This window comes from Arachis ipaensis, chromosome B06, assembly GCF_000816755.2.
Source record: "Arachis ipaensis cultivar K30076 chromosome B06, Araip1.1, whole genome shotgun sequence".
NCBI lineage: Eukaryota > Viridiplantae > Streptophyta > Magnoliopsida > Fabales > Fabaceae > Arachis > Arachis ipaensis.
The window spans coordinates 15,414,315-15,425,685 of NC_029790.2; the positions used below are offsets into that span (position 1 = coordinate 15,414,315).

General features: G+C 30.4%; 1 protein-coding gene and 1 long non-coding RNA gene across 5 annotated transcripts; one reads left to right on the top strand and one right to left on the bottom strand.

Moving 5' to 3' along the window:
• On the top strand, positions 2,445-5,368 carry LOC107645814. Of its 4 annotated transcripts, none has more exons than XR_002348372.1 (3): positions 2,447-2,806; positions 3,972-4,271; positions 4,585-5,368. It is a non-coding gene; the product is annotated as an uncharacterized LOC107645814 (long non-coding RNA). The 4 variants fall into 4 exon arrangements; XR_002348371.1 differs by having other exon boundaries at positions 2,448-2,806; positions 4,650-5,368; XR_001621588.2 differs by having other exon boundaries at positions 2,445-4,271.
• LOC107645809 (mediator of RNA polymerase II transcription subunit 14-like) lies at positions 7,147-9,473 on the bottom strand. The gene is made up of 3 exons (XM_016349931.2): positions 8,294-9,473; positions 7,658-7,755; positions 7,147-7,569 (listed from the first exon to the last, which is right to left on the bottom strand). The coding sequence occupies exons 1-3, from the start codon at positions 8,525-8,527 to the stop codon at positions 7,299-7,301; spliced, it is 603 nt and encodes a 200-aa protein (XP_016205417.1). The 5' UTR covers positions 8,528-9,473; the 3' UTR covers positions 7,147-7,298.

Sequence of the window (11,371 nt, forward strand, 5' to 3'; positions counted from 1 at the left end):
TATGATTAATAAAATATTTCAAAAAAAAGATTAACTATCTAATTTTATTTAACTTTTTTTTAATTTCTTTAAATTTTTAATAATTATAAAAAATATAATTCAGAATGCACTATATTAGCTATAATTTTTAACTATAAATATTTACCATCTTCAATAATAATTAATACTAAAGTAACAATTCAACTATTTAAAAATAAAATCCTAATTAATCATGCTAAAATAAAGTCATCCCTTGGATAGATAGAGAGGGCAGAGTTTTTGGTTTTTTCATGTTGTCAAAGAGTTGAACAATGAAAATAGATGGCGAGTGCCTGAACGAATTGATCGGGTCATGTAGGAACAAGGTTCAAGTCTATCGGTCTGTTAGGATGCCTTAGCTGCCTCAAATTTATCCCGACGAGAACAAGAGTAATAATACTGTGTATAATGCTACAACAGTGGGGATAGTAAAAAAAATCATACAAAAAGAAAAGGGGGATACGAAATAACTATAGCGAATGCATCGGATGGACGTGAAGTGATTGATATTATACTTCCAGGACCAGAACTTCTTGTCTCGGAAAGTGAATCTATCAAACTTGATCAACCATTAACGAGTAATCCTTATGTTATACTATTTCATTCTCGACGATGAATCGATTTGATAGCTTAGCTTAGATATTGTTATTGATGATATTATATTGGTTATATATATATATAATTTTAATTAACTTTATTTTTTTACTATCATTATTTGCATAAATCTTCTTTTATTGTAAATTTTGATTTTAGGTGTAATAAAAAAAATTGCGTCATGCGTATTTAACTAAAAAACATTAAAATGATTTTTTTTATTTTAAGAATAAAAATTAATTCTTTTGGACTGATCTTCCAAGCAAAATTACTTTTTAAAAAAAAAATCTTTAAATTAACTACATAATATACAATGTTAACGACTTAACGTACCTTGAATCTAGTACGAGAAGTTCAATTCTATATTTTTTATGAATTCACAGCAGTATTTTTTACTCTTAGTTATATTCAAATTTCACTTTTATTATCCCAACAAAATCAGTGAATTTACAAATTTTGTTGAAATTCAAGTGAACTTCATTAAAACTTAATGAGATCGTTTATGGGTGTGACAAATTTATTTTTATTTTCGTATAATTTAAATCGTATTGATATAGTTTAATTTTTTTTCATTTGATTCATATCATTTAAAACTGTAAATGATAAAAATTTTAATTTAAATTTTAAGTATATATATTTTAAATTATTCATTTAATTTAATTTAATGAAAATAAACATAATTGTATTGTTATAATAATATGACTACAATAATATAACTACATTTATTTTATTCATATTAGCCATAGTTATTCCCAACTGATTTACCTTTTTTTGAATTTTAGGAATCATGAAGCTACTTCTTTTATATAATCTTTATAACAAATCAAACATGGAGCCTTTTTATTTATGCATATATGATAATATTAAGGTTCATGAATGCTTTGTGGCTAATAATAACGAGCATTTAATAATTGAATCGGGTTGATTTAATGATTAGTTCATTAATCTAATTAAATAAGTGTCGAGAGTTCGAATCTCGTCTTGTATATCAGGAAACTCTTAAATGAAATGTTAATTTTTAGTTGTAGTAAAACTTGTGTATCAATAAATGATAATAAAAAAAGAAAAATATTCTCTAATATATGATAGTGTAGTGATTAACTCAAGCTACTCATGGAAATTAGACTTCACTTAGAAGTTAGTGATGGTTAGTCTTCAGTTACATACTTTTTTTTTTTTTACTAAAGATAGAAGATTCGAATCCGTAACCTCTTAATTGAGTATGGAAAGACTATGTCATTTGAGCTATAACTCATTGACTTCAGTTACATACCCTTGAAGCTTCTATCCATGTAGAATGTAATAAAAATAAATATTAATAATGTTTTTTCTTTTTTGAGCAGTAACAATGTGTTGATTTTTAATTATACTTAATTTAAGGGTTTCATATGTGTAATTGAACTCATATTTTTAAAAATATATTTTATATTTTAATATATATTCTACTTTTATAGCTAATTTTAATAACTAATTTTAATATATCTAATATGAGTAGTGCTAGGGAGCCAATGGCTTAAGCGTACAATGTGTACAATGAGCTAAATCTTTGGTTTATGAATAAAATGAACATCACCTATACTATCCAGAATAACCATCCGGATACCAGGGATATAAACATCTCATGTTATAAAAAGCTAATTTTGGGTTCACCAAGGATCGAACTCTTCACCTTCCGGATCTGCAACTCTAATACCATGTCCTAAAATCACTCATCCCAAAAGCGTAACCTGACAGGATAATGTAACACTAATAATCATATCTCTAATACTTTCTAAACCTTCATTGTACACATTGTACGCTTAGATCATTGGCTCCCTATACTTTCTCATCTAATATATATTCTACTGTGAAGAACAAAACCCTAGTAGAGCGTTTTTCCCTCCCGAATCAGTGAGCTTCACCAACGCCACCGCTACTGGAGCTGGCACCGGCGCCGCCGTTACTCTAAACAGAAGATTTGTCTCCTTCTCTTCTCCGATTCATGTTCGCACTGCTTCTCCCTGTGAATTTTCTTCCAATCTCACGTTAAGGTTTGAGTTTTTTCCCAAATCAGTGGAGGCTTCACCAACGCCACCGCCATTGGAGCTGCGCCGGCGCCAACGTTACCCTAAACAGAAGACTGGTCTCCTTCTCTTCTTCAAGTTCATGTTTGCATTGCTTCTCTCTGCGAATTCTTTTCGAATCTCTCATTAAGGTTTGGGTTTTTTTTGTGCTTTCTACATCACATTACACTAATTTTCTACAATAGACTGCTAATTTGATTAGTTAATTTTTTATTTTGCTTGATTTCTTATATGCTCTGTGATTATGTTGCATGCAAATAACGTGTTTGATGATTTGCCTCAATAAAGAGTTTAAGCTTGTGACATATTTTTACATGCTTAATTTGGCTTGAATCTGACAAAAACATATGCTTACATGCTTAATTTGCCTCAATAAAGAGTTTAAGCTTATGGTTTCTTTTTTTGAATCTGACAAAAACATATTTTTATATGCTTAATTTGGCTTGAATGACTGCTCAATCTTCCTCATCTTCACTTCTTTTCTCATTTAGAATCTTCTTATATAACTTGCAAAGCATTTAATTTTATTTCTTATCTTGTTGCATATTAAGGATCTTGTTCGGTTTTATGTTGGTTGAAATGAAGAAGTTGTAGTTTAGGAACTTTTGATATTAGCATAATAGTAGTAGTAGTAGTAAAGTTCCTAATTGCTACTTCATTTTCATTTATGCCTGAAATCAATCTCTTTAAAAACATGCTAATTTTTGTTCTGTTTCTCTGCCTTCTTTTATTATTATCTTTAATTCTCTGCCAATCTGTTGTTGAAATGCAATACAACAACAAATTTAGATTTCAAGAACATTGAAGGAGTTTTTTTTATGGGTTCTCAGTTTTTCATTCCAAGTCTAAATTTAAACCTGGCATATTAGAGTACAATTATTATTCAAAGAGTAGAAATTATTCTTATTTATTAATTTGATTGTTAAAAAACTAAAACAATTCCTACATTGCATACTCCTTTGGCTTGATTTTGTTCATATTAAGATGTTTAATCTTGCATTTTTTTTGTTTGGATTATTCCTTTTCAAATTGATATATGGATTACGGTTCAATTAGATTATGGAATTATTATTGATTCATGCTTTCTTGATTATGACAAGTTCCAACTAGTTTTTCTGACATACATTGGTTTGGCCCTATTTTTGTACTTGTTATAAGAACAAAAAGTATTAAAAGTATATAGTGTACCTGTTAGAATCCTCTGAGCTGTTCTCCAAAATTGAAGGGGGAGCCATTGTTGTTGTTAGTTTTAATATGATGTGTCACTGATCTATCACTTGCGTTTGACTCTATCAGTTGTATATAACCTGTGTATGGCTCAATATAAAGCCAAGATTACCCTCCAAGACATGGTCCCTTTCAGTCATGTCATCTATGACTTGCTCCATTTCCTCCATCAGGTGATGGAGTTTCATTATCCTTCTTTTCTTCTCTAAGTAATGTTCAAAGCACCTCTTTATATGGTACCTACTCTACCTCAATGCATCCAGCATGTTCTCTGTTATGGAATTCATGCGCTTCAACTTCGATGCTGAAGAAGAAGCAGCAGCCATTTCTGAAAAAGTTCTTGATCACAAAACAATAGCTCGTCTTCAGGTTCGTGTCAGCTCTTTGTTATTTGCTTTTCATTTACCACTAAAACTCTGCTTGTTGACTATTTGGTATTTATGTTAAACAAAGTAGAGGGTAGATTCAAGATTCACATGTACATAACTGATAAAGAAGAAAAAGAAAATGGGGGCAGGGAAGGGAAATTACATGTGACAAAAAGAGAGGGACTTAAGAAATAATTAAATCATTGAGAAGAGAGTTGAAGGAGAAGGGTGTGTGAAATTGAAAATAAATTTTATGACTACGATTTTATTTATTTTTATGTTATTAATATGGTTAATTGTTTAAATTTATTCAGGCTGCATGTTTCTTTAACACACGTTATTTGACAAATTGATTTCACATCTTTGAAACCAAATTCAGTTGGCAGATGCAAAGGATGTATTGGAAGGCATTCAAGATGTGAAAGGTGTTAGTTTTCCTATATTAACTCCAAACCTAAAGTAAGATATATATGCTTTAAAAATTATTATTTCCATCATAGTAAATTATATAATCAGCCATTTGACTGGTTTGAACTCTGCGGTTTGAATTCTGTTTATTTTTTTTTTTGCTGAACTCTGTGATTTGAATTCTGTTTATTTTATTTCTCAAATAAATTATTGCTTCAACTTGGTGGGTGCTTTTCTCCATATATATGCATGCTCGATTGATTGTTTTTTAGCATACCATTCATGATGGAGGAGATGTTCCGGTCTATGAGTGATATCAGACTATCAGAAATGGAAGTGGATCCACCACCAATCTTCAGTCAAAGGTCTGATTTCCAATTCTTGCTGCAACACATTGAAAGCAATTCTCAGTAACCTAGCAAAACTTTAGTGTTCATACACAGTTATACTTTCTTATTTCTATTGATTTGATTTGAGTTTGGTGTGAGGAGTGTAAATTGAGTGAAGAGGTGAGGGATTGTAATTATTTTTTTTGTATCTATTCCTTTTCATTTGTTTTCTGGAAGTTCCCTATTTTTTATTCTTCTAGGGCCTTCTTTTCAAGAAGAAGGAATACCACAGTGAAATTTGATATTGCTGTACAGTATAAATTTTGAAAGGAATGAAATGAAGGAAAGCTTATTTTTGTTATGTATATTTGATTTGATATTGTTTTTAATACATGTGTTTAGAAAGGTAGAGATTGTTTTGTATAAATTCAATTATGAATTATGAGACAAATTATGGATTACGTAATTTTTTAAATTTAGATAAGTATTTGTGCTAATTTTAGTTGTAATATTTGTTATTTGGGATATTTTAGTAAATTTAATTGTGATAATGTTAATTTTAATTAAAGATATTTGTTATTAGGGGTATTTCAGTAAATAAAAAAAATTAGAATTGATAATAATTTTAATTAAACATATTTGTTATTAGGGGTATTTTAATAAATTTAATTGTGATAATGTTAATTTTAATTAAAGATATTTGTTATTAGGAATATTTTAATTGTGATAATATTTTAGTAAATTTATTATTAGAGGTATATTTTGTAAATTTAAAAGAAAAATAATAATATTCGATTAGTTTTATATTTAACTTTTTAAAAAATTCAGTCACCAAAAATTATGGATTATGAGACGAATTATGAATTATGGAATTTTTGAAAATTTAGATACGTATTTTGCGTAAATTTTAATTAAACATATTTAATATTAGGGGAATTTTAGTAAATTTAAAAAATTTAGAGTCAATAATAATTTAACTAATTTTAGTAAATTTAAAAAAATTTAGAATCAATAATAATTTTAATTAAAGATATTTGATATTAGGAGTATTTTAGTAAATTTAAAAAATTTAGAATCAATAATAATTTTAATTAAAGATATTTGTTATTAGGGATATTTTAATAATTTTAAAAAAATTAGAGTCAATATAAATTTAACTAAATATTTATTATTAGGAGTATTTTAATAAATTTATTATTAGAAATATTTTGTAAATTAAAAAAAATCAATATAAAAATATAACATTTAATTAGGTTTATATTTAATTTTTAGTCATTAATATTTTAATTTAAATAATTAAGAGTAATTTTGATATATTACATAATATGACCAAGATATTTAAACTCAACCAAACAAAAATTTAGGAGTGAATACCCCATCCGACCCGAACAATTATCTCGAAAGGACAACGAGGCCCCCAAGAAAAAGAAACACCCAATCCGGCCCCTGATAATTTTTTTTGGGACTGATTATACATAATATAATATTCCAATGCATCAAGTTTTATAAACAAACATAGGAATCTTATATTCCAAGTAATTTCATTCCTAGGCATTATATTCCTAGGAATAATATTCTTGGGAATAAAATTTAATCTTTGAACCACACACACCTTGAAACAAATAACCTTTTCCCAGCTGCGCTCCTTCCTTGTCCTGTGGAAATTGATCCAACAGAATTGGATTGAACTGGGCCCTTCACACTGCCTGATGAGAACATGGAATCACTATAGTGGTTTGTAACACCTGAAGGTTTTGTTACATTGTTAACCTGAGATATTTGCATGCCTCCTTCCCACTTTGGAGATGGGGTCCCAGCTTTTAGACTATGGAGATTCAATGGGACAGAACCATAATGTGAAGGTAGGGATCCATGATTTTGAACAGAGAATGGATATGCAGAAGAACCTTTCTCGAGTCCAAACACTTCATCAACAAGTGATGAAAAACCTGAAGGATGACCTTTTGCATTCTGTATGGAACTCTCAAGTCGAATATCAGTGAGAAACTCACGTACAGATTCTTGATTTGGACAAGCAGCATTGGGCAAAAGAGAGTGTAATTTTCCCCAGTCAACCAGGCTTAAATTCATTTCATCTTCAAGTGCCTGCAGCTGTCCTATATCAATTCTTTTGACCCGCAGCACCTGATTAAGGACACCAAATAAAGTATCTTTTCCAGAAGAATCTGGCTGAGTCTCTAACAGCTTAAACAAAGGTTTAAAATCCTTATCAAGTTCCATCATCAGGAAATAAGAGCTCCCACAGTCTGGAAACGCCATAATTAGGTAAGTCATTTCTGAATAACCAACTTAAATTCAGTCCAAAATAGTTTGGGAATTTGTCTTTTTCTTTTAACAATAAAAGGAATGAAAACAGGGAAATATACCTCTAGCCCTAAGACTCTTCCGATAGATGCAAACAAGTGCAATAAACTTTTGCTTCTCAAGCTTACAAATACATCAGCTGCAGTCATAGATCCCTGATTCAAAGCTTCTTCACATTCTAACAATGCTGAAGAAGCAACTATGTTTTGCGATGATTGAAGAAGGAAACGGCCATTTCTGAATAACATAACAGGGACATAAATTTGAGAAACTAAACTCAAATGCCTAAGATATTAGTTAAAAGCATCTTAGAAAAGTAAGGTACCTGATATTAACTCCAAGAGTAAAAAAACATGAGGCATAGGCATGCACACGCAACACCTCATACCCTTCAGATTCCTTCCTGAAGCATTTATCATCCTTCTACAGACAAAAGCAGCTTCATCTTTTAAAATTTAATGAATGGTTGAATGGGAAAGAGGTAGGATATAATATTACAAGATTTGTAAAAGGGTATCACAAATTCAGCCACAAATTGTATCATAGCTTGCAAAATTTAAAGGCCAACTGTGTTTACTGGAAAATTAACTACATGTCAAAAGTGTTCAGCAGCAAGTATTTACCAAGCAGCGGAAATTCCACACACACACATACATACACATACATACATAACAAACAGAAGATATCAGAATCTAGCTACAGATAGTCCATGCAAGAATGATGAGAAGTACTTATGGTGCAAAATACGAAAATAGTCAAATATCCATAATTCACGATATAGTTCTCGAAAGTTACAAGAATGTTAACAAAGGAAAAACCCCAAATTGGGGTGATACACTGATACCAAACAAGAAGCATCAAACCACATATGCCAAAACCCAAAAGAAACAAAAAAAAAAAATTGCCTGATGTAGCATATCAAATTGATACTCCAAATGTTCCCTAACAAATGTACACTAACCTGTTTATATTCAACATCAGGTCCACCCAAGTGAGACTGGAGTACAACATCATCTGCTGCTCGACAGACTTGGTTATTTTTTCCCAGTTCTCTTTTAATTTCCAGTAGACTAGTACACGGGTTGCAGCTAATAGCTCTTAACAGCAACCTCTCAACATCAATACAACTTTGGTCCAAGAAAAACTCTGCCTCTTTCCTGTTAGTGGATCTATGACAAAATTGCTGTGTATGCATTTTATCTGAAGATCTGGCCCAGGCTCAATTTTTTATGAATGGGCATGCACCTGAGTCAGACATGCAGCATTTTATCGAACTCCAGCCAGTATGTGATTTTTAAACCAGCAGTTCGAGGACCGGATGAATCAGATTCCCATGACCCATTCCACCCTCGGATATGAGCTCAAATCGAATTGCATCTTTCCATCTTCCCTGTCGAAGAGCTTGCACTTGCCTGATGACAGTATCCATGACAAGTGAAACACATAGATCGTGAAGAACGAGTACAATATTGAAAATGGATTTTCTGCCGCAGCCATTCGTCTCTCTAGATCATCCCCGAGAACATGGCGCCGCATTAATTTCAGTTTGATAGGTTTATTCTTCTCACCAACAAGCAGCTCCAAATGTAATATCCTCCACATGACAAGTGTTCCTGTAACCAAGAGTCACTAAAACCTTAAACTCTCTATCCACCTTAATCAATGCCGTATCATAGAAATTTCGAACGCACAAACTCAGGCTTTTGCTGTTCTTCATTCAAGGTATACTTACTGAGTACCAACATCCTCTATACATTTAGGCAACCGCTGGTAACTCCCCGTTAAGAGAATGTCAATGGCAGAGGGCACATCATAAACCGGAGCACGGGCTTGCTGAAGCCCCTTATGCATAAAAAACAAAGAATCCGCATTTGAGTAAAAACATATCGTGATTTTAAACAGTCGAAGTCAACTGCTGGTAGTGCTTTATTATAGGAACCTACAAAGCAAAAAACCTATAAGCACATCCTATCCAACAAAGAAAGAAAGAAAAAACTTCCTTTCCCTGATTTATGATGCTTCTAGTTTTCAGCTCACAGTGCCCCAAACCACCCCGTAATTCTATTCATTATTAATTATGTATCTCCCAAATACACAGTTTTGGAATTTGTACAGACCAATGGATTGAATGAAGAGTAGTGCTATGCAATTAGTGGAGGGTTATGAGTGCTGGCACTTAGTGTTGGAGTTATGTACTATAGAGTACTTAAAGAGTACATATTCAACTTATTTAATTTGAAATGTTTTGTTTTACTGTTAGTATTTTCTTAATTACACATTATCTATCAAATATTTTTTATTACATGTAGGTACCTCCACCTTCACTCACAAAGCTGCTGCCGCATAAAAGAAGAGTGACTCCCGATATCAAACTAATGCAAGGAACTAATTCTAAAACAGCATCAAAGTTTACAAAATTTATGAAATTTGTCCTCATTTTGGACTTCAGAACACTAAGAAAAAAATAAAAATTAAATTATGTTGTCTTTTGTAGTTCAATTGATAAATGTAATCTAAAATTGTGTGTTTTGAAATTACTTTATAGCTGTTTTGTGGTTGAAATTTGTGTGTTGTTTATGCCTTTTGTCATATCTTATATAGGAAAATTCTAACGTGCTGAACGAAAGATTCTTCAGCACTTGCTGATGCAACGTGTCATACCTGTGTTCGAAGTCGTGTTTTGTATATTGGATGAGTGTTATCTGATCGTGTTCAGTTGTGGGTCCCCTGTTTTAGAAAATGTGCATTCTAACTTATAACAGTTATAAGTAATACTATTGACTTTAGTTAGTCAAAATAATTATAATATTTATTTATTTTATATCCGGTGGTTTTGAAATTTGGACATAGATAAACTTATCTGATCACCAAAAAACAGGTTAAGGAAGATTTTGGAATCATTTTTGCATGAAGAAAAGATAAAAATAAAACTGTTAAAAAATTTGAAAGGACAGTGGGCCTACAGATAGAAAAAAAACTTAGGTTGAACCAAAATTGTTAAATTTGTATTCTCTCCGATGATGTAATTTTAGTTAATAACGAGAGTTATAATTACAAGTACATCAGCGATGTGAGATGATAAAATATGGTTTCGAAATTTTAGATATTGAAAAAATTGGATATAAATGATTAGGCTTTTTATTTATTATTTTTTTAATGATTATTAAAAATAATTATAAAAAATTGTAAAATATTATACTCAAGTGTAATAAAATTTTGAAATTGTTATAAAATATAAAATGTCATTATAATAATGTTAATAAAATATTATGTGAAATTTGAGATGGAAATATTTTTCAATATATAAATTAAATGTAATTGTCAATTATGAAATATCATTAGAAGGAACACGTAATAAGTATATACTATACGAGACTGTTATTTGTTATCATTTGAATTTTCAAATATTAGTACATATTTTAAAAAATTAAATTTCTTAACTCATTTGTTTTTCTTAAATATTGGAATGGATTCATTTCTTTTTTTTATTATTTAGAAATTCATTTTTATGTTTCTTAAGGCAACAATGATCCAATAATATTTTTTAACTTGCACAACATACTCTCTGGCCAGACAATGTCTTGACATACGTCCATTCTGAATAAACAGAACAAAAAAAAAATATCATTATCATATTAAATTTATTTTCTTAAATTAAAGTTATTATCATATTTTAATCTATTTCTTAACCACAACTTATGACACACTATGGTCGAACGTAAGATCTCATACTGAACCATCTGCCATCCACTGCAGTTGTTCCAAAAATAATTAATGAAATACTTTAACGGAATACGTGTTCGCCCCACTAAATGACATGTAGCGTCAACAGCTGCTGAAGGATTTTTCTTTCAGCATCATAGAAGCTCTCATCTTGTATATAAGGCTTTGTTTTGGAATCTTTTAAATAAGACTTTTTGTTTTGTGACGGTAATGATGACATTTTAGACATCACTCTTAGTTTATCATGTGTTACAATGATTATTGTCTTTGACTATGGTTGACCTATGATTTACTTATGTAATCAGATTCAAGGTTT

Excerpts from the sequence above, each read along its gene's own strand:
- LOC107645809 (XM_016349931.2), bottom strand. The coding sequence starts at position 8,527 with ATGCATACACAGCAATTTTGTCATAGATCCACTAACAGGAAAGAGGCA. Across the intron at positions 7,756-8,293 it reads CTGATGTTGAATATAAACAG|AAGGATGATAAATGCTTCAG; the intron begins GTTAGTGTACAT and ends TTTTGTCTGTAG. Across the intron at positions 7,570-7,657 it reads ACTCTTGGAGTTAATATCAG|AAATGGCCGTTTCCTTCTTC; the intron begins GTACCTTACTTT and ends TATGTTATTCAG.